The sequence below is a fragment of the Manis pentadactyla genome, chromosome 11, assembly GCF_030020395.1.
Source record: "Manis pentadactyla isolate mManPen7 chromosome 11, mManPen7.hap1, whole genome shotgun sequence".
Taxonomy (NCBI): domain Eukaryota; kingdom Metazoa; phylum Chordata; class Mammalia; order Pholidota; family Manidae; genus Manis; species Manis pentadactyla.
Window position 1 is genome coordinate 52,492,220 of NC_080029.1, and position 23,853 is coordinate 52,516,072.

The following is a 23,853-nucleotide window of genomic DNA, read 5'->3' on the forward strand; positions in this document are numbered from 1 at the left end:
AAGTAGTTAGTATTTAGTCAGTCTGCTTCCTTTGCTGTGGTTTCATTTTCTCTGGTAACAGCTATTTAGCCTAAGGCATACTTCCATCTAGAGCAGTCCCTTTAAAATACACTGTAGAGATGGTTTGTGTATTTTTGCTTATCTGGGAATTGTTTAATTCCCCCTTCAAATTTAAAAAATAGGTTTTCAGAATAGAATGTTCTTGGTTCAAGGCTCTTCTATTTCATTGCATTGAATATATCATGCCATTTTCTTCTGGCCTGTAAGGTTTCTGCTGAGAAGGCTGATGATAGCCTGATGGGTTTTCCTTTGTGATCTTTTTTCTCTCTCTGGCTGCTTTTAATTCTCTGTCCTTGTCTTTGATCTTTGGCATTTTAAATATTATATGTCTTGGTGTTATCCTCCTTGGGTCTCTTGTGTTGGGAGATCTGTGGACTTCTATGGCCTGAGAGACTATTTGCTTCCCCAGATTGGGAAAGGTTTTAGCAATTATTTCTTCAAAAACACTATATCCCTTTTTCTCTCTGTTCTTCTGGTACCCGTGTAATGCAAATATTGGTCCATTTGGATTGGTCACACAGTTCTCTTAATGTTCTTTCAGTCTAGAGATCCTTTTAACTCTCTCTTCCTCAGCTTCTCTGTATTCTTGTTCTCTGATTTCTATTTCATTTACAGTCTTTTCCACCTCATCCAGTCTGCTCTTAAATTGTTCCATTGTTTGTTTCATTTATGTTATCTCCCTCCTGAATTCATGCCTCAGCTCTCAAATATTTCTCTGTAGCTACATGATCATGCTTATGACTTTTATTTTGAATTATTTTTCAGGAAGATTGGTGATTTCAATCTCACCAAGTCCTCTCTCTGGTGTTAGAGTGATTCTAGATTGAATAAGGTTCTTCTGCCTTTTCATGGCATTGGGAGTGGTTGCTGGCAAGTGGCGCATTTATCAGCTGGGAGAACAAAGTACCTTCCTGTTTGCTGGTCATCTTGCCTGTCTCCACTGTCTGTGTCACTTAACTGCACACAGTTAGCAGCTTCTTGGTTAATCCCCTAAACTCCCATGGGTTGCGTTGCCCTCGGGATGGCCTAGGGCACTTGCAGGGGTTGCAGTCCAGCAGCGCATGTTCTGCCATAAGGACAAGAGCCCTGTGTACCTCTCATTCTCCGCACCTGTCTCTGCTGTCTGCTGGTCAACCGCATGCAAGGAGCTGCATCTGGCTTAATCCGCTAACCTGTCATGGGCGGGGAGGCCCTTGGGATGGCCTAAGGCCCTGGCAGGGGTTGCAGGCGAGCTGCGTGTGTTCTGTCACAAAAACAAAGCCCTTTCATGCCTCTCAGGCTCTGCGCCCTACTCTTCTCTCTGTGCCATTTAACTGCACACAATGAGCCACCTCTGGGTTACCCCCCTAAACTGCCATTGGGGGGTGGCCCTTGGGTTGGCCTAGGATGCTGTTGGGGTTTGCTGGTGAGTGAGCCATGTTCTCACATGAGAACAAAGCCTCTTTGTGCCTTCCAGACTCTGCAGCTGTTTCCACTGTCTGTGCAAGTCAACCGTGCTCAGGGAGAAGCCTCTGGGTCTGGCCTGGTTAGCCATGCTCAGGGAGAAGCCTCTGTGTTAATCTGTATGGTTGCCGTAGGTGAGGCTGCTTTCTGGCTAGTCTGCAGCAATGGCAAGGAAAGCCAGCTTGCTCACAGGTGCCAGTGGGGAAGAAGGAATGACAGGCTGCTCATTGCTGTGAGGTTCCTTGGAGCTGTGTTGCTACCCAGGGGAATAGGGCACCTGAAGTTCCTTAAAGTTCCCAGCCTGCTGGGCTGAGTGTACCAGGAAAGTTTTGTCCACCTGTTAAACCCTTGTCCCTTTAAGACTTTTTTTTTTTTTTTTTAATAATTATTTTTTATTGAAGGGTAGTTGACACACAGTATTACATTACATGAGTTTCAAGTGTACAACACAGTGGTAGAACATTTATATACATAATTCTAGGTTCCAGCTATCACCCTACCAGGCTGTTACAATATCTTGACTATATTCCTTATGCTATACATTACATCCCGGTTACTAATTTATTTTACCATTGGAAGTCTGTCCTTTTTTTTTTTGCTTTTCTGCTTTTCTTTTGTCCCAGGGCAGCCAGCTGTGGGAACCTTTTTGCAGTCTTTTTCTCAGATTTTGCTTTTCCATTCCTCTAATATCCAGTACGCCATGCAATGTGTGTCATGCTCCTGGAGCAGATTACTAGGGCTGGTTATTTATCAGTCCTGTGCCTCCACTCCCTCCCCACTCTGATTCTTTTCCTCCGGCAGGTAAGCTGGGGTTGGGGGAGTGCTTGGGTCCTGCCGGGTCATAGGTTCGCACCTTACCCTTTTCTGTGAGATGTTGGGTTCTCGCGGTTGTAGACTGGCTGGTGTACTATATCTTCTGGTTGCTCTTTTAGGAATAGTTGTATTTGCTGTATTTCCAAAATATATATGGTTTTGGGAGGAGATTTCCACCACCCTACTCACGCCGCCATCTTAAGTCTGACAGGAAGCTTTTCATGAGAAAACATCATTGGGTGCTTCAGGCATACCCTTCCAAAAAGTATAAAAGCCTTAGCTTGATGACACACTGTTCATAGACTTCACCTAAAGAATGATAAAAAGTCACATATCATGTCAAGGTGAGTTAAATGTTTCTTATTTGAGGTTTCACAAACATACGTGCATGTATCATGTCAGACTTTGTCCTTAGATTTCTCAAAATGATTACTTGCCTCATTTTTTTCATGAGGAAGTTTATTTTCAGAATTAAATTATGTAATGTCTGCATTAAATCTTAAGTAAAAAAGATTTTGAGAACCTATAGGACTCTTTATCATTGTATTCCATTTTTCTTTAGTGTCTTGTTGAATAAATAAAATTGAAATAATGGTGTTTGCATTTCATTGCTATTGAGGTGCTCTTCTTAATATTTGGCTAGAGATGATAAACTGAGTTATTCTGTGAAGCCATTAATTTACTGTCATATTTGATACACTAATGTAGGTCAGTGACAAAACACCACTTAAAGGTACTGGTTGCTAATAGGAACATATCAACATGAGAACTTGTCAAAAGGGCCTTTCACTGGAAATTAAGGAACATTTGATATATGTCAAAATAGTTCTGGAATTAGACCCTCAGGTCTCTCTTGCTCTCAGCCCTTAATTAAAATGGAGGCTTCATCTGCATAATAACTTTTTTGGCTCATGTCATTCCTCAACTATTAATCATTTTAGGTACTGGAACTTCAGTATTGAAAGTGTCATTTTATAATAATTTGTTTGGATATATCTTTGAATTATCTACAAGTGTCTTGCTCCTTTTGAGATTGTGGTAGGGAAGCAAATATGTGCTTTGCCATGCAAGTATTAAAATGTTATTTCAAAGAATGCTGATTATGGTGATAATTTAGACAAGAGCATATCTGAAATGATTTTCTGTTGATAAACCTACTTATTATTCATTAGGTATTTCCTTATATTTATGTACTTATATAAGTGGTTTGTGATATTAAGTAAATGAAATAGTATTACCTTGTTAAAATATTTTCCATCTTATGAAAAGTGCTGTTTTTGGTTAAAATTTTCAGCAATAATTTTGATTCCTTTACTTGATCAACTGGCCTTAAAAAGAGAAGTTTAGATTTGTTGACAAATTTAATAATTTAATTGTGGACAATTTACATAAAGTTTGTGTCATTTTTAGAAATATTTTTCATTTCAGTTTTTCTGTGTTTGTTTCATGTAAATCATTGGGATGAAAATATAATGATTTTACCAATCAGCAATAATATTATTACTCTGATGTTTGCTCATACATAGAGATTTCAGACTGCAAACTAATATTTTGAGTGATTAAAGCTGTGAGCCAGGCACTGTGGTAAGCCCTAGATATGCATTATCTAATATGATTGCTGTAACAGCAGGAAGTATAAAGTTATATCATCTCTATTTGTACATGAAGAAAGTAAGATTATCCAAGATTATATACTAGTGTTTCCAACTCAGGGAATACAATTCCAAACTCAATACTTTAAGTTAGCAATACCAGAAAGATTCAACTCTTTCACTGATAGATTTTTTAATTAGCAGATATATTACATATTATATTATTTAATACATATAATCAATAACATTAAGCAGGTATGGGAAAAAATTACTTGTGGCAATAAATTACCATTGAAAGAATAAATTCCACTTTTCTTTGCTTAAAATTTTGACTACTTTACTTATTTATTTAAATTATGTAGTAGATGATGCAAATCTGTGATGTTTGTGACAGATCCCTGGGAGAAGGGATCAGTAAAAAGTGTGTGTGGGCAATATGACCTACAACTGCTGATTTACTGTAGAGCTTTGGGGAAGTACACCGAGCTGGTGATCTGAACTGTAATGAACTTAGTCTTGGTCATTCATTGGATTTTTACAGATTATCTTATTTACTAGACAAATGAATCGAAAACAAGTTAAAATAAGGCTGGGGAAATGCAAGCAGCTTTTAAGAGTTTCATGAAGGAACTTAGAAGCAGAAAGAGCAAAAGTCTACCTTAGCATTTTGGAAGATGAAAAGAAATACTTGTCATTCTCCAGTGATGGATGATACCATCTTTCAGTACTACATCATGTTCACTGAGACTCTGCTAAGACAGTTGCTTAGCACAACCCAATAAGGAACAAGTCAAGCTTCATCAGTTACAAACCGAGGTGGTGGTTGTGCTTCAGGCAAACCTGGCAGGGCCAAGAACAGGGTAGGATTTTTGAAGTCCAGAAACATAACTTAACAAAAGTCAGAAGATTCTAAATCAATTTTTAAAAATGGCAGCAAGTTCATGGGGGAAAATCTGGTGGAGCCAGATAGACAAGCATTACCTTTATCCTTTGAGATTAAGGGAATCTGTGCAACTGTGAAGTAGAAGGACAGAGAGTACACATTTCTTTGAAATTGTCAAAGCCTAATATTTAAAAAAATTAGAACTTGAATGATAATATTTGCTGATAATTGCTTATGTTTCACATTGCCTGATTAAAACAATTTTATTTTGAACTCTTACAGCACCAAGTAATTGAATACAAATATTTTTTGCCTATTTGTATATAAATGATGGATAATTCCCTTTCTATATTTTGTTATTTTCCTCTAAGTTCCAAAGATATAAAGAAATGTCTGGCCTTTTAAAAATGGCGTTGCAGCCTGATAAAAATGAAAAATATGTATCGAGGACAAAATTTGTTTCTAGTATAAAGCTCAACTGCAGTTGAAACTAAACTTTGACAATTCACTTACCTTCTTTGGGGATTTTTCATTGTTTAAAGTGAAAATTAAAAACACACTTTTTAGAGTTTTGGTACTAAAGATTGTCAAAATAGCTTGTATGACACAGGTGCCTGGTGATCACTGAATTCTCACCAAGAGTAACGCCCTGGTGGAACCCACATCATTCTTGCTTTGTGATGACTGCTCTTCTCCGTTCAGAAGGGAATGTGAGTTTGTGTCCCTCTCGCACCGACTTCCGTATTGTGGGGACTGAAAGACTTGCTGAGGAAGTTGTACTTCTTGGGGGCTAATCACAGGCAGTGTCAGTGGCTTCTCAGTGGAGAAAAACAATGGGGAAAATTGCAAGCCAGAGCCTCAAAATTCTCTGCCTGCCATTGCCACTCTTGGAGAAGCAAATTGAAGTTTTCATTTTGGCATGTTCTCTAGTAAATCTCATTTGTTTTCTTGATAAGCTAGACTGGAAGAAATAATGTTTCTCTGTAAATAACCAATTTGTGATTAAGGTTGGAGCACAATGATGAGATTAATTCATTTCAGTTAGTATTTACTGGGGCTTTGTAGTTTTTTCCAAGAAAGACTTAATTTTGAAGAAGGATGAACCTATTTAAATATACGTTTCAGTCCAGAGGGGTAAAAAAAAAAGATGTGATTAGTACTTGTGGCTTCAGGAGTCCTGATCTCATAAGATGCTGTGATAATTCATAAGACATGAGGAAGATTTGGTTCAAAGATCCTTAGAAGGTTCACTGACCACATGATATATGACATCTGACATTATTAAAAGGAAGCTATTTCCTAAGTTTGATTTAGAGAAGGTGGCCTAATCAAGGGTTTTAAGGATAAAATGCTGCCCTCTCTTGAAGCATTGTAACAGCTTCTCTGCCTTCTTCACTATGCCTCCAACCCAAAACCCCTACAGAACGACACCACGAGACTGTGTTTACCACGGTTTTGTTTTTTCATTGATAGTCTGGCCTCCAAAGTTTCTGAAGTACTTTTTTTTTTCTAAAAGTTACTGATAAAGTAGAAGCATGATCCAACCTTTTGTTGAAGACAATTCAAGAGGTGGCATAGGACCCAATAGAGAACCAGAAACTTCTGTATGGAACATTACGTTCCTACCCAAGATGGAAAGTGCAACTCCCTACAATATTTACCTCTAAGTGGGGGTGTCCCCTACTTAGTTCACACAGGTCCTTTGTGAGCAAAATATGAAGTTAATGAAATGTCTGATGGACTTTCAATTATTCCGCAGGTGTAGGTCAAATATTTCTCCTGAGAAATACTGGGAAGACCACAGTGAACGGCTTGAGGTGGCAGCATCTACACAGAGATAAGGGGACGTAGATGGCCAGGAGCCGTGAAAGGCAGTATCAGACTTGGTGGCTCATGGTTCCTCTCTGGCACACATGTCAGAGGTTGTCAAATGCTCTATTTGAAAAATAATTTTAAGAACCTTAGATTTAGTGAAATATATAGTTTTTTATCTACAGAGTGTGTGAAAGTGTTTGAAATTTTAGGCTTAGATATTAATAGGTTATACTTCTGGGCAAAAACAAAGTAAAACATCTCTGATAAAATCTGAAGTTACAAATGTGTAAACCTTCATGCAAAACATTAAAACATTTTTATAGTATTTGACTTAAGAAAAATATATATATATATACCATTTGTGTGTGATAATTCAGATTAATATATTGCCATTATGTATTCAATTTTCTATAATGTTAGTACATTGATTTGAGAATGTTAAAAGATAACATTACTAAAGTCTTTTGCACAAGAGAATTATTGCTTTTATCACTGTTTCAGCCTTAAAATTTAAATTGCATTACTGCTTTTTTAACTTTAAAATTTCATGTACATAATTGCATTGCTATTGAATGTCATTTTCTTTTGATGACAGACTTTTTTCCATCTTCCTAAATAGGATCTATTGCCTATAAACAGATAGTTTGAGTTTAAATTACAATTAAAATTGAATTCATTGCAACGCTTTCCTTTAAGTTCTTGGCTAACATTAACCTAAAAAATCACCAACTTCTGTTATTTAGGAAACATTACTAGCTGTTTCAGGATTTAATTTTCTTACCTAACTTTGGACTTTGAAGAATCTCTCAGGGTGGCTCAATTAATTTATAACAATGCTGCTCAACATGAGCTGAGGAAATAATACAAAACATTCAAAATCTTTCATATTCAGAGCCTTTCACCAAAGTCATATGAGATAGATACAATCTTTTGATTAAATCCAGAATAATCAATAGGATCTTAGTATTTTCATTGTATAGATGTCAAATTAAAGATAAAAAGTATTTCCCTCCAGCGGACACGAATTCAATGTTAACCACAATAAAGGGGTAGGGAAATAATTCACATTAATGCTGACATAGCAGTAGTTAGTTCAAATTAACCAGTGGAATCAAACAACTCAAATGTGCTAAAAGCTGATTTAAAATGATGTGTTGTTTGTGTTTCAGGATGTTGTCCTGTTCAGGATTTCTAAAGTGACAATGGCAGAATGGTTTTAACTATTTGAGGAAATTATTGGAATAGTCATACAAATTAAACATTTTGCTTATGTGCATGTTTGGATATGTTTATACTCATGGTAATAATGAGTATTAAAGTGGAATGTAATAAGTCTATATTGTTTTTAAGTTTAGAGCATATGTATAATTTCATCAGATCCTTATAGCTGCATGGAAGTGAAGGCAGGTAACCTAAGACTGAAGAAGGAGGAGATCAAAATAATGACATCAAATTAGTAGCTTACTAAAGTGGACCTCTGTTTTCCTGGGTTGTTCTCTTATACATGCGGATGATAGGGCGGAAGTCAGGTGGCTGTGGACTGAGCATTGCAGAGCAGGTACGGAAGTGTGGCTTAGAGTACAGACTGCTGGCTCCAATCACTACACTGTAAGGAAAGCGAGAGGAGGTCTTTTGATGGGAGGATAAATGTTTTCTTTCTGATTTTTGATTTGGGAGAGATTAAGCATGTTTAGATGAGGATTAAGCCTCATTATTTTTTACAGAAGAGATTAGAGTTTTGAAAAATTTCGGCACGTGTGTTACAGAAGTTGGCAAAGTGAAACTTGTAAAAGAGTAAACTAACAGAAAGAAAAACAGGAAAGAAAAGGAAGTAGAATTTGGGGAAGTTAATTTTAGAAGAATGATGAAGGATAGAGGAGAGATAGTATATAGTACTGGCTAAAAGTTGCAGTTATGTTCGAAATAGAAACAGTATAGTTTGTTTTTTATAATGTACATAATCAGCCCTTGCCATCCTGGGTGGTGGTGTAATATTGTTAAACTATTCCATTTTTTGTACTTACTATTTCATTTTACATATGAATAAATCTCAGTAGCAGCTTTCCTTTTGCCCTAAGCTTGGTTTGACTTTCTAAGACTTTTCTCCTTCTCAAGCAAACCTCCCTTCATACATCTTTGACTCCACTGCTTTACAGCTATATCTCCCTTAATATGCACCAATGCCATCCTAATGGTAGTAGGCAGTGATCTTTTGTCTGTGCTCCTCCTAACTGACAGCTCTGTTGTAAGTGGTAATTTCTGGACAGTTCCCCATGCTTGATCATTTCTTCATATAACTTTTAGAGCACCATATTTTCTTTTTTTTTCCTTCTACTCTCTGACTTAATAATCATATGAAATCACTTTCCTTGACCTCTCTGTATTAGGAATTCTTTTCCAGAATTCTGTCATTATCTTCTTAATTTCTTACTATACATGCTTTGCTTTACAGATTTTATCTATTGCTGTCAACTATCAACTACCATTTAAAAGCTTTAGATCTTTATCTCCAATATCTTTTCAATTATTTGTCAGCTCACCACCAACATCTAAAACTGAGTCATTCTCCTCCTATCTAAAATCTTCATATTTAACTCTTCCTTATTTGAGTTTGTGATACTATACTATATAATATACAATGAGCCTAACGACAAAGATATTAGGCAGAGGAGTTGTCCACAACAAGAGGGATCATCACGGACTATGACTGTCAACACAATACATGTTAATTTAAAAGTAAATTTGGGACAAAATTCAACATCCATTCATTATAAAAACTCTCAACAAAATGGGTATAGAGGGCAAATACATCAACATAATAAAGGCCATATATGACAAACCCACAGCCAACATCATCCTTAATGGCGAGAAGCTGAAAGCTTTTCCCCTAAGATCAGGAACAAGACCCTTAAGGATGACCACTCTCCCTGGTTTTATTCAAGATGGTACTGGAGGTCCTAGCCATGGCAATAAGACAAAACAAAGAAATAAAAGGCATCCAGATTAGTAAAGAAGAAGTCAAACTGTCACTGTTTGCAGATGACATGATATTGTACATAAAAAAATGCAAAGAATATACTCCAAAACTACCAGAACTAATATCTGAATTCAGCAAAGTTGCAGGATACAAAATTAATACACAGAAATCTGTTGCATTCCTATACACTAACTATGAACTAGCAGAAAGAAAAATTAGGAAAATAATTCCATTCACAATTGCATCAAAAAGAATAAAATACCTAGGAATAAACCTAACCAAGGAAGTGAAAGACCTAAACCCTGAAAACTACAACACACTCTTAAGAAAAATTAAAGAGGACACTAACAAATGGAAATTCATCCCATGCTCTTGGGTAAGAAGAATTAATATTATCAAAATGGCTGTCCTGCCTAAAGCAACCTACAGATTCAATGCAATCCCTATCAAAATGCTGACAGCATTGTTCAACGAACTGGAATAGTTCTAACATTCATATGGAACCACCTAAGACCCCAAATAGCCAAAGCAATCCTGAGGAGGAAGAATAAAGCAGGGGGGATATCGCTTTATGAAGCTACAATAATCAAGACAATTTGGTACTGGCTCAAGAACAGACCCATAGACCAGTGGAACAGAATAGAGAGTCCAGATAATAATCTAAGCATATATGGTCAATTAATATATGATAAAGGAGCTATGGACATACAATGGGGAAATGACAGCCTCTTCACCAGCTGGTGTTGGCAAAATTGGACAACTACATGTAAGAGAATGAAATGGGATTATTGTCTAAACCTATACACAAAAGTAAATTCAAAATGGATCAAAGACCTGAATGCAAGTCATGAAACCATAAAACTCTTAGAGAAAAACATAGGCAAAAATCTCTTGGACATAAACATGAGCAACTTCTTCATGAACACATCTCCACGGACAAGGGAAACAAAAGCAAAAATGAACAAGTAGGACTATATCAAACTAAAAAGCTTCTGTACAGCAAAGGACACCATTAGTAAAACAAAAAGACATCCTACAGTATGGGAGAATATATTCATAAATGACAGATCTGATAAAGGGTTGACATCCAAAATATATAAAGAGCTCACGCACCTCAACAAACAAAAAGCAAATAATCCAATTAAAAAATGGGCAGAGGATATGAACAGACACTTCTCCAAAGAAGAATTCCAGATGGCAAGCAGGCACATGAAAAGATGCTCCACGTCGCTAATCATCAGAGAAATGCAAATTAAAACCACAATGAGATATCACCTCACACCAGTTAGAATGGGCAACATCCAAAAGACAAATAACAACAAATGTTGGTGAGGATGTGGAGAAAGGGGAACTGTCCTACACTGCTAGTGGGAATGTAAACTAGGTCAACCACTGTGGAAAGCAGTATGGAGGTTCCTTAAAAAACTCAAAATAGAAATACCATTTGACCCAGGAATTCCACTCCTAGGAATTTACCCTAAGAATGCAGCAGCCCATTTTGAAAAAGACAGATGCATCCATATGTTTACCGCTGCACTATTTACAATAGCCAAGAAATGGAAGCAACTTAAGTGTCCATCAGTATATAAATGGATAAAGAAGAGGTGGTACATATACACAATGGAATATTATTCAGCCATAAGAAGAAAACAAATCCTACCATTTGCAACAACATGGATGGAGCTAGAGAGAATTATGCTCAGTGAAATAAGCCAGGTGGAGAAAGACAAGTATCAAATGATTTCACTCATATGTGGAGTATAAGAACAAAGCAAAAACTGAAGGAACAAAACAGTAGCAGAATCACAAAACCCAAGAATGAACTAACAGTTATCAAAGAGAAAGGGACTGGGGAGGATGGTTGGGAAGGGAGGGATAAAGGGGAAAAAGGGCATTATGATTAACACACTTAATGTGTGGAGGGAGCACGGGGAAGGCAGTATAACACAGAGAAGACAAGTAGTGATTCTATAGCATCTTACTACCCTGATGGACAGTGACTTTAATGGGGTATGTGGGGGGGGACTAGATAGTGGGGGGAGTCTAGTAACCACAATGTTGCTCATATAATTGTACATTAATGATACCAAAATAAAAAATAAATAAAAATAAAAAATTATTTTCGTCAGGTACTTCTGTATTAATAAATGATAATGCAGGTTTACATGTTTTTAGAAAACTTACTTTAAGTCAGTATAAAATAAAATATATAAACATACATAACATGTAATATTTTGGAAACAGTTTTTAGTAGCATTAAAGCTGATGCAATGAAAATAAAGTGTCTTTTTATATTTAAAAAAAGTCATTTTGGGAGATCATTGTGAAAAGGGGAGGATAGGGAAAACTCACATAGTATCTTAAACTAGTGACTCAGAGAAGAGAGAACATAAGAAGAGAAGACTTCTTTTAGAAGTACTATTCACGTTGCTATATTGGAAATTGTGAAATGAGCTGAAGTGACCAATTATTGCCAATGCCAATTAGCTAAATGTAAAATGTAGAAAACTGAGAAGTGTTTTATGAAAGCATGTAATCACTTAAATCAACAGAAAAATGGAAGGAGATTTGATTATTGTTATGTTTGCTTTACAAGCAAAACTGAATGCCTGCTTAGACAATGGTGTAAGTAATAGCATCAACTCTGGTTTCAAGAGAGCTTTAAAGTGTGAGACATTCTCTCTCTATCTCTCCATCTATGTCTTTGAATGTGTCTCTATCTCTCTGTTTCTCTCCCTCTGGACAGAATCTGTAGTGTGCAAAGGGTGCTGGTGCAGGGTGGTTTACTGATGTCTTCACCATTGCTTCTAAGAAGGGTCCTGTGAGCACCCCTCTGTCCACATTACCTATCCCAGGAGCTCTGTGCCCTGCATCAAGAACATAAGTTACTTTGACCTTGTGTAGAAGACTGGAAAGATTTTACTGGCAACTTGATTTACCAAGTTGTGAATCAGGGATTTGAGGGATTTACCAAAGTGCAAAGCTCTTACTTGGTATTCTTAGAGGAGAGAAAATTCCTAATATCAAACACATTACTGGCTAATAATAGCATGTCCTGCAGGAACAGTGTCTGTTATTAGAAGAAGCTTCTCCCTCAAAAATACTTCACCTCTCTGTCTTCACTCTACAAGGCCCTTCATGATTTGGACTCAGAGCCAATCACCTCAAGTTTCTCCTACCTGTGATTAATAGGAAGTTCCTAGTGATCAAGAACATATTTTCTATTTAAAAAATCATCATCTTTCAGCTAGTTAACCTTCAGCTCTCACTGTCAACATCTGCTGCCTCACCTCCATGTTAAGTTAATCCCCAAGTTCTATCTAACAAGACCTCTAGTGTAGGTCTCTCCCCTCATTTCCATTCCCAGGGTTATAGAGTGTCTCTCCCATGTCTAGAGACACAATAGCAGCAGTGTCAAGGTTTAGACCACATTTTAATGCAGTCGCTTCCTAAATACTGTAGTCAGTGTTTTACAGACATGCCTTTGAACACACTATTCCCTCTCTCTGGAATGTCCTTCCCCTTTTGTTCCCACCACATGCATCTTTCCAAACCTAGATTAAATGTCACTGACTTTGTGCAATCTGTTGGAATCCCACAGGCAGATTTAGACACCTGCTTTATCCTCTCATAATACTTTATTTTCACTTTCTTCTGTCAGGGTACCTATCCTGTTCAACTGCATTTGTGTATGTATGTGTGCTTGTTTGTTTTATAAACTGGACAGACACAACAGGCTGTAAGGGAACAGCTCATAGCATTAACCTTCATATCCCCAGAACATAGCCTTGTGCTGCATCTGTAGCAGTTGCTCAGTAAATATGTGCTTAAAAGTAGATAAGATGAAAAGCTAAAAATGCTCCTGATTGCTCCCATTGGGGAATAATTTATTTGTTTTTTCTCCTACAAAATACAGAGAGAAATTGGTTTAACTTTCAAAAGTATATTCTAGCAAGAAAAAAGAATGCCTCTCTTTTGCCCTTTCATGCTGACCTTTTGAACCAGTATACTCAAGGCCAGTATACTCAAATTAAGGAAGTTGATGTGATTAGTGCTAAAAAAGATTTTATGTAAGGGGATTTGGTTTACTTTAAGTGTATTTGGATGAATATGAGTCTCATGCAATATTTTAACATTTTAATTCATTGCTGACTCCACAGGGCAAAGGGGATCATAACCCTTAGTTCAATTTCAGGATGATGAATTGAGTTTATTCCAGCAAGGCACAGGATAAAAGATGACTTGCTTCAGATATAGTACTGTGAATTGCATTTATATTTAGTGTAAGCAAATTCAATGCCATAATAGTTGCTATTTTGCTAAAATAGGAGGTTCGTGTCATTGTAGAGATACTGGCTAAAACAAATGAACAATTATTAAATATCTCTTCTGTGGGACAGATGCCAGAAATGATCCTCATTTTGGCAATGAAGTGCTTCCTGTAGTTAGAATGTTAAGAAAAAGGTGAATCGCTGGGCAGTACACACCTCCTGGAAAAAGAGAAGAAAATCGTTGCCAAGTAATCTAAGAAGTTGTTAGCAACAATTACCCAGATATCAGCCTGGGAATCTAGAAAGGGGAACATCATGAGCAAAGCCTTGTGGCTGATCTATAGCACTTGCTCAATAAAAATATCCTAAAAGTCTGTATATAAGATGAAAGGCCTAATATCTCAGTGCTCTTACTTTCCTGTTGATGTTGGGCTGATATTACAGAGAAGTAAGATGTGGGGTCATATAGAGAGCAGGAGGACCTTTACAGAACAACTAAACACCATATGGAAGGATTAAGACTCTGTGAAATTCCATGGGGAGACATAGATTCTTAGGCAGGAAAATAACATGATGACAATATAAATTTCATATTACTATTTTGCCTGTAGGAAGGTTTCATGGATTTGGCAGGAACTGGAGACAGGATGGTAAACTGGGACAATGCTACGTTGGTTCCATTTGGAGCAATTATACTATATTGTTGATCTAGTTATGGTGCTCTAACTTCTTCATGAACAGTGTTTCAGCCTTTCCTTATTCCCCTAGCCTAGACCAGGTCTGGTTTGGGAGTTATTTAGAACCCTAATTTAACTATGTCAGACATAGTTTTAATAGTATAAAGTAATGAAAAGAACAAAGGATCTCTGGTTCTGATCTCATTCAGGCCACAGCCAGCTGCAGGCCTGTGACCAGGTCGCTTGATGTCCACAGGCTTTCCTTTCCTGATACAGAAATAGGAGCATTGACCTGGGTGAGCTAAGACCTTTTCAGTTGAACCTTCTGCAGACCAAAAGAGTCAGTGGAAGCTTCCAAAATAATTCACCTTACACTGAGAGGTGAAAGTACTAAGCATATTTTTAATGCGAGCTAGGAAAAGTAATCTTCAACACCTACAATTTGGTAGAATATTCAGATAGGTGGTAGGTTCATGATTATAGCATATAGGCAATTACCTTTTCCAAGAATGTGTTAAAATGTAAAAGAAAATAGCAGAAAATTAACCCTTGTAAATGAGCACATGTGCTTACTGTATAATTTAAATGTTTTAAATAAAGCTACTTCTTAGTGTAATGGTGCTTTAGAAAGATTTACCTTAAAAATAACAATACTATTCATTGATTGGATACTAAGGCAAAATAACAAGTGTAAGTTAATCAAGAAAAGATGTCCTGTTGCTATATAGTAGATATATTAATAAGCATGCATATGATCACTTATTAAACTAATTTGGCATAGAAATATGTATCAAGGTAACAAATGTATATTTTTGATTTAATAATTTTCTATTCATATTTTGCAAGGTTTATTGTTATCAGTTTGTTAACCTCTGTAATTGTGTAAGAAAGGAATTTAAAACTAATTAGCTTTCTAGTCTCACTTATCTAAATTGAAGTTTAAGTTTGATCACCACAGGAAATGATTTGTAGGAAATATTGTGTGAAATGTATCAGAACACCCAAAGAAATACTACAGATAAAGATTTCTAATATCATAAAACTAAACAAATGTTTACAATGTCTAGACAGAATTCAAAGACATGGTAGAAAATTTTTAATAAATTGTTTTTATAGACCAAACAAAACATTTGATTTAAGCATCATTTAATTTTTCAAACCAGTGAAATGCATAGCATGAAGTTTAGTGACTTGAAAAAATATTTTAAAAAGGGCATTTTGTCCCTTGAAGTGTTTGAAGTCAATCAAATATTTTAAGACACAGAAAATTCTTTCTGAAATCTTTTCTAAGTACTGTCATTGTCATCATGTTGGGTATTTGATTAAGATGTAGATTCCAGGGGTTTTCTGCACACATAACAAGTCTTTGTGAAATCTGTATTTTAAAGGAGTTCCTGGGGAGTTTATTATGCATATTGAATGCAAGAAATACTCTTCTAAAAATATATTCTTATCCTCCTGTTGGAAATTTTTACATGTCACTTGGTACTGGTATTGAGATTGGGCTCCTAACTATGCAGGTTGAAGAATAGGACTCTGCTTGGGTATCCAGAAAGAAACTGAAATAACCAGTTGTCTTATTATCCATAAGTAGGCTTTTCTATCTCTCAGTTTCTGTTTGAAATTGAGAAGGAAAACAAAACAAGCGTTTTTCAATTATTAAACTCTGTGAGTGTTTTATACATTTGTGTTAAAAAACAAAGCATTAAATATTGAAAACTAGATACAGATACAGATATAAATATAGATGTAGATATAAATGTTTATCTAAACTTTTTGTAGACCAGTGCATGAGCATATTAACTTCTGGTAATAACTCTGTGTTCAATCTCATATGCAAAGAACACTCTTAGAATCTTACTTTTATATATGTATTCCAAGTGTGATATGTATGTGTCTGTGTGTGTATGTGTGTGTATATATATATATACACACACATACATATATATATACATATGTATGTGTGTGTGTGTATTTTTACTTTCAGAACACAGACTTTTCCCAGTTGGAATTGTCCCATAAATTAGACTTATAATCATTTCATTTCCACCATGGATTCACAAAGTTCATCTTCAAAGTCTATATATAGGGTTCATGATCCTTTTAATGTTAAATGAAAAAAATCCAGATATTATATTCACATTAATTTTTAAGCAACAATAGTCACTGCTGTTTAGGCTCAGATTGCTACCAGGAAATTTCTGAGATTACTGTCCTTTACATTTAAATGTAGGGTTTCCATTTACATTTAATTAAAATAACCCTTTCTTCTCCACTCCCAAATTTGTCACAAGTAAAACTGCTTAATTTACAAATGGGGATGATCTCCAGTTTGAACTAGTAGCTGACAGTAATCTTGGTGACAGGAAACATGTCTTATTATCTTATTATCTTGTGTCTTACTATATTATCAATGTATTTCTCATGACCCAATGGGTTTTTGCATCTCCTGGGTTTACAAAGATGTATGTGACTCAGTGAATTCTGGTCAAGTTTTATTGGTCATTGTGGCACCAAAGTAGGAGAAAATTCCATTTAGGAATTTGTATAACTTTCATGAGTGTAAGATAAATTCTAGCCAAAATAAGCAGGCAAAGAGAGGCAACAAAGGGCCAGGTAATTTATTTGAATACTCCCGGGTGAGGTTCTGTGGCCTTCTTGTCACAGGCCAGGGAAGTCACACCTGGTTGGGGAGGTGGGGGTCTTATAAGGGATTAGGAGGGGGAGGAGTGGGCAAGCTATCTTAGGGGGTGTGGAGAGGTATGATTGGCTAGAGGTGACATAATAGACAACTAGAAACTTTTTTTCCTTCCAAGAGGGAGGAGGCTGATGTTCGGGTCTTAGTTGGCACATCAGAAGGATGGAATTCAGGGAGAGCTGTCCCCTTTCCATATGCGCATGGACTTTGGGGTCTGGTCTGTTCTCCCCCTATGGCATCTCTCTGTTCTGTTTGCATGTCCTTGTTTTTCCTTTCTCCAGCCTAACATTCCAGCCTTTTGGTCATAATGGGAGATGACTCAATCTGGCTACTTCCGGCTGACAAGGAGCGTCGTGGGGGTTTGATGCTGGTATTAGGCCGAAAGAGGGGGTTCAGTGGGAAGAGGTGTGTAACGGTACAGTAACGTCTTGTTGGTGGCAACTTGGGTGATCTGGGTTAGCTCCTGTTGGAGGAACCTGAGGACACAAGGGGCAACTAACAGTAAACCACAAACTGTTATTAAGGGGCCCAGTAAGGGCATTAGACAGGCCATTATGGGGGACTGGAATTCTGGATCGAGTTCAGATCTCAATGACTAGTATTAGGATTTAGTATAGATAAGACTGCATTATTGAAATAATACTTTTCTCTAAAATCACCCTTATTTTTATTAGAAGTAGCCAGATTAAGAAAATAATTAACAGTTGGCTTGATTATTTGCATAAGTGCAGCAAGAAGAGCAATTGATTACATAGGCTCTTTTAAATATGCTTTGCTGGAAATTTTTGTAAGGTATTTCAGATTGAACTTTTAAGGGCTTTTTGAGGCCAGAAAGCCAAGCCAGACTTGCCATCAGGTTGTGCCTGCAGTACCTGTACATTTGGGTGAATTCTTCTCTTCTCTGAGGTTCCCAAAACATTCTTGAGGTTCTTGCATCTGCCAGGCAGTGACTTTCTTTACTCACCTGGTAAGGCTGCTGGGAACTCTGTAAGCAAGGTACTAGGCCAGTTCTTCTAAGGGGCTTTGTTGGCTTTATAAAGTCAATCTTAGTTCCTTAAAGCTCTGTTCATATCTGAGTTTATACACGTGTCTTTCAGGTATGACGTTCCAGTCAAAGCCTTGGTAATATAACCAGTGATTTTAATTGGTTCTCTTACAAGGAAAGCAGATTCTTATTGAACTTGTGCAAATAAATATACTGCCATGAAATATAAAAATACTTACTGAGAGTTTTTAAATTCTGGAGGAATCAGGTAGAGAGAAAGATAAAGTTTCAATTCTGCTTATAAACGTAGTCATTTACTGAACTGCTGTCAGCTTAAGAGAAAAAGCTTAAAACACTCTATCAACAATATTTGAAACAAAAAGCCACAAAATCATCTTCTTTAGTTTACTTAATTTTATGTAACTAGTACTTGTTCTGCTGTAATCTAGTTTTTTACTAGCTTAAGAGTAATAAAACAGTGACTATAAATAATAAAAGACTTACAAATGCCAATGGTTAAAGATCTGATGAGAACTTACTGTAAGACAGTTGCCATAAGGAAATTCTGGTATTTCTGTAACACAAAACATTCAGTAACAAAGTTTAGCATTATTCTTTTTGACAGTGCTTTTTAGGTAATTAAGCAGGTAATTATATATCAGATAAATAAGCTAAATTAGCCAAGTACTTTCTCCAATGAGAAAAGGTTTTTCTGACATGTTCCGGGGGAACCTCTGGAAAATATCAGAGTTAACTAGAGGTAAAAGCACTTTTTTGAATTTGATTTTGGGAAGTTTTTAAAAGTTTTAAGGTACTTGCTTAAATAGGATTATAGGTTGCTATGAAGCAATACTTATCCAATTAACTAGAATGACAACAAAGTACTTCAAAGGCAAATAAAGAAGGTTACATAGTTGTTATCAAAGTTTAGCTTTTAGTCTTTTTAATATAAAGATCTCATTTTCCTAAAGACTCTGACAACTCACTGAGACTTTAAGCCTAAGAAACTGCTTTGATAAAACAATTAGAAGAACTTTCTGCAATCTTTCAATATTAAGAGCAGACTAACAGTTAAGAAAACTTTGTCTATTTAACTAAAAACAAAATTCTAATTTTGCTGTGTACTTGATACTGAGACTGATTTGCTTTAATTTTGTATAGCATGACCATATTAAATTCTTCTACAAACTTTTTACAACTTTCTTTTTACATTTAGATTTCTCTTTCTAAATAAACAGCTATACTTTAGAACAAAGTTACTTTTATCAAAAGACATATGTTTTAGCATGCAGAAATGTTTTCCTTATTACTTTAAGTAGTTTTGATCAGAACTTAAAACTATTACTTTAACCTTCAGTGAACACTGAAAAATAGGCTACTGTAAACTGTTACACTAGCATTTTTTGGATTGATACATTTATGAACGTATATTATCATTTTTGGAAATGTGCTTTATAGCACAATTTCTTATTAGGCACAAAATATGTCTATATAACTTAGCAAACTTTAAGAATTTTGGTTACTACAAAAATTCTCAGGCTCTTTGCGTATTTATACACTCATACATTTATATAATATTATTATTAAGATATTTATTTGCTAGGCTTGCTTACTTATTTTTAGCAACTATGCTAGATTACTTACAAGACCTTTACTGAATATTAGGCAAAGCTAAGCCTTTAAGCATTTTATTCTTAAAAGATTTAGCAGATAACATCGACTTAAATGACTTTAGGTAAACTTAGGCAGCTGATAACAACAAGGACATGCCACCTCAGCCAAACTCAAATTAGCATTAATGCTTAACATTTTTATCAGATTTTTTGGAAGTTTTAGAATGCCTAATTTTCACAAGCACTTGTTTTTAAATAAAATATTTTTCATCTATACACTTAGACACACAACGCATAAACTGAGATACAATGACTACAGTCAGCAACACTTTTTCATAAAAACATATACACAGATAGACAAACCGATATAAAGACTTGAGTCACTGGTATGTAATTGCCTTCCCTCTCCTCAGCTTCTTGTCTGTGGCTTCTGGAACCAGAGGGCGGGAGGAGTGTGTTCTGGTGGGGGAAGAGGGCGGTGAAGGTGGAAGGAGAGTGGGAGGGGGTGGTGCAGCCACCAGAAGAGGAGAACAGGACAACGGCATGGTTGAGAATGCAGGACTTTAAGATGGAGGCGACACGTCTGAAGACAAAGGACTTAAAGATTGTAGTGGAGAGAGGGGGAGGGGATTGTGAGCTGATGGAGGCGGGCGACTGAGGTTTTCTGGTGGATCTGAAAAGGAAGGACTGAGCAGAGTAAGAGGCTGACAATCTTTAACTGGAGATCGGGCCAGGAGAACCTGAGTCAGTGAACACAACATAAAGGTCTGGGTGGGAGTGCGAAGTCCAAAAAGCCTGCACATGTGGGATTTCACTCTACTCTCTGCTCCGGTGGCAATAATTAATTAAGGTGGTGAGGAGGCTAAAATTGAAAGTTCCCTCAGGGGGCCAGCGAGATTGATTGTCCGAGGGATACTGAGGCCCGGCCTCAGAGCAAAGAAAGACTAGCTTCCATTTGCGAACTTCCCAGGACAAACATAGAGTAGCCAGATTAGAAATGGGACACTGCAGTGGGGTCTGAGCCTCTGCTTTCATGGGCTGGTTCCCTATGTCTGCACTACTTCCTAAAAAAAATCCCACTGAGAGGAGCGCCCAGCATCCCAAATGCACCAAGTCAGGGGAGACAGCCTGGGAGCCTGTGTGAGGGACGTCTCCCCCACTGCAGGGCCAGGGGCGAGTATCCCAGATACTCGCAATGGATGGGTTTAATACCCAAGACCTGGAAGTAGCTACGATTTCGGATGGACCAGGTGAAACGGAGTTAGGAAGGGAAGCAGACCAGGGGAAACTGAGGGACTCACCAGAAAATAATCTATGCAGCGGAGAGCAGGCTGAGGTCCCGGGTCAGGGAAGGAGGGGTGGGGGCCGCCTGTGGCCGATCAGGGCCCCACGCTCACACCCAGGGCCCCTGGGTTTTGGCGCCAAATGTAAGATAAATTCTAGCTGAAATAAGCAGGCAAAGAGAGGCAACAAAGGGCCAGGTAATTTATTTGAATATCCATGAGTGAGGTTCTGTGGCCTTCTTGTCACAGGCCAGGGGAGTCACACCCGGTCAGGGAGGTGGGGGGCTTATAAGGGATTAGGAGGGGTAGGAGTGGGCAAGCTATCTTAGGGGGTGTGGAGAGGTATGATTGGCTAGAGGTGACATAATAGACAACTAGAAAACTTTTTTTCCTTCCAAGAGGGAGGAGGCTGATGTTCGGGTCTTAGTTGGCACATCAGAAGGATGAAATTCAGGGAGAGCTGTCCCCTTTCCATATACGGTATGGACTTTGGGGTCTGGTCTGTTCTCCCCCTATGGCATCTCTCTGTTCTGTTTGCATGTCCTTGTTTTTCCTTTCTCCAGCCTAACAATGAGAACTAAGTCTCTCTTGAATGAGAAGATTATATTTAGGTATTCATGATTTATTGCCTCCTTCCATGGCTTAATTCAATGATCATCTTTTGCTCATGTCAATAAAGGAGTCAGTAGTAAAAAACTAAGTTGGTGTTCGACTTCTGATAATGAAATCTTCTAATTCCAAAGCTCCGTATTTGCACCACAGGGCTTATAAAATCAATAGGAAAATGTGTTTAATCAAATTCCTTTTTCTTTCCAGTGATCTTCTTTCTTTTGTGCTATCCAGTTTTTGGACAACATCCTTTATTATATTAAATTTTGGATTTCAGGAAGCATGAGACCTCTTATATTTAACAATCAAATTATGTCATGTGGTCTTGTAATGATGGTGATTTCCTGAGTCACCAGTTTTCTCCTACCACCCTGTCCCCCTTTGCCATTTTTCAGAATGTATTAATGATATGAGATAAATTGAAGCTCTACTCACAAAATCCCTTGGACATGTTCAAAGTGTTAAGACCAATGGATCTGACTATGTTAGAGTCTAGTAAGATATGCTCTTATAACCGATGATTCATGGGAAGACAGTTTGCTTATCTTTTTGTGTATCTTGTCTCTCTTCCTGACCCGACAGCCCCCCCGACGGTTCGTATTGTGCACTCAGGCTTGGCCTGTAACATTGAGGAGGAGCGCTACTCAGAAAGGGTCTATACCATACGGGAAGGAGAAACCCTAGAACTGACCTGTCTGGTCACTGGACATCCACGTCCACAGGTGAGTCCTGAACCGTGACATTGGGGAAAATTATCTTTGACTTGTCTTTGAAGTAAAAAAGGGAAAATGTATAATTTAGAAGATTTTGCCAAATGTGAGTGTGTATGTGTGTTTGTCAGTGACGTTCACATTTGTGTGTGTGAAACACAGGATAAGGGTAGTGATTGCTGAATTCAAGTTTGAAGTATTCGCATGGACACAACAAAAAAAGAAATTTGTTTTTGTATTGAGAAATTTGGAAGACACTTCTAAGGAAGCTGTTAAAGAGATGACAGAAATATCTCAGTAAGATAACAATTCATATGCAGAAAGTTTATTTTAAAGTGTGGAACATGATTTCATGATGACATAATTGCAGCCAAGCACTTGGCATTCTGTTCTGAAAAATGTGGTGCAGGAGGTCACATGCACTTTCTTTACTCCTAGTCATTATATGCATAGAAAACTTTGAAAAAAATGTTTGCAGGTGCTATATGCATCCAGGCTTTCAGAAAAAATCACCTACAGCTTTCAGAAGCTTAATAAGAAGAACAGAAATTGAGACTGTCGAAGGACACTAAAATTATAAATAATGAGCAAAGAAAAGCTTGTAAGAATGAAAGTAAGGGTTAGATGTAAGGTAATATAATTAGGCTTGTACTATGATGTATACATGGAATTTGAATATGGAATATTCAGAATGTTTTACTTATTAATCACCAATTCTTATTGTCATGACCTATCTAGTTCAAAATATACATTGGTAATCAACACAAACACTTTGATGGAATACAACTCTTATTTGGTAGGCAAAGTTACATGTTTTAAATATTTCTGTTATGGAAAGAAATCCAGCTAACACAACTACATAGGGGAAAGTAAAGAGTAATGTGGAGATTTTTATGAACCCACATTTTAACCTTGTCTTTTGCCTCTACCATCCTTAACTCTTAATTCTTAAGGGCATTTTGCCCTTAACCATTTTGCCCTTGAAGAACAAATAAAAATAAGCAATAAGCATACAAACTTCACAAATGAAGCAATAGACTGATAAAATCACAACTAAAAATGAAATGGTAAAATTTGTCTTATTCTGTGGGTAAAATGAACAACAGTAAAAAGTAATCTAGAAAAAAAATTTAAATTATTGAAAAATATTAAAATTTGCAGTGGCTTAAATTGCAAAAATATTTGTTATTAAATGAAGATTGATTAACAAATAAAATTGCCTTAATAAATTTGAGTTCTACAAAATTCAACCCAATATAATTAGACTTGGAAGAAAAAGTGATTGCAAAATGAGACATAGGACAGAAGCAATAATTGTTAAAAGTTGATACATAATGAAGCATTTTTATTTTGAAGTTTATGCAGAAAACTATGGAGTCCAGTGAACATAATTTTACTTACAGTAAAAATGTTATAGTATTAAC

The 23,853-nt window shown here is 36.8% G+C and overlaps 1 protein-coding gene across 1 annotated transcript in view; it reads left to right on the top strand.

The window, feature by feature from the left end:
- The window catches only part of MDGA2 (MAM domain containing glycosylphosphatidylinositol anchor 2), a 900,504-nt gene that overhangs the window by 353,855 nt on the left and 522,796 nt on the right, over window positions 1-23,853 (top strand). The window contains exon 2 of the mRNA XM_057488484.1: window positions 22,302-22,441. Coding sequence (XP_057344467.1) covers window positions 22,302-22,441 — 140 coding nt within the window. The remainder of the gene's footprint in view (window positions 1-22,301; window positions 22,442-23,853) is intronic.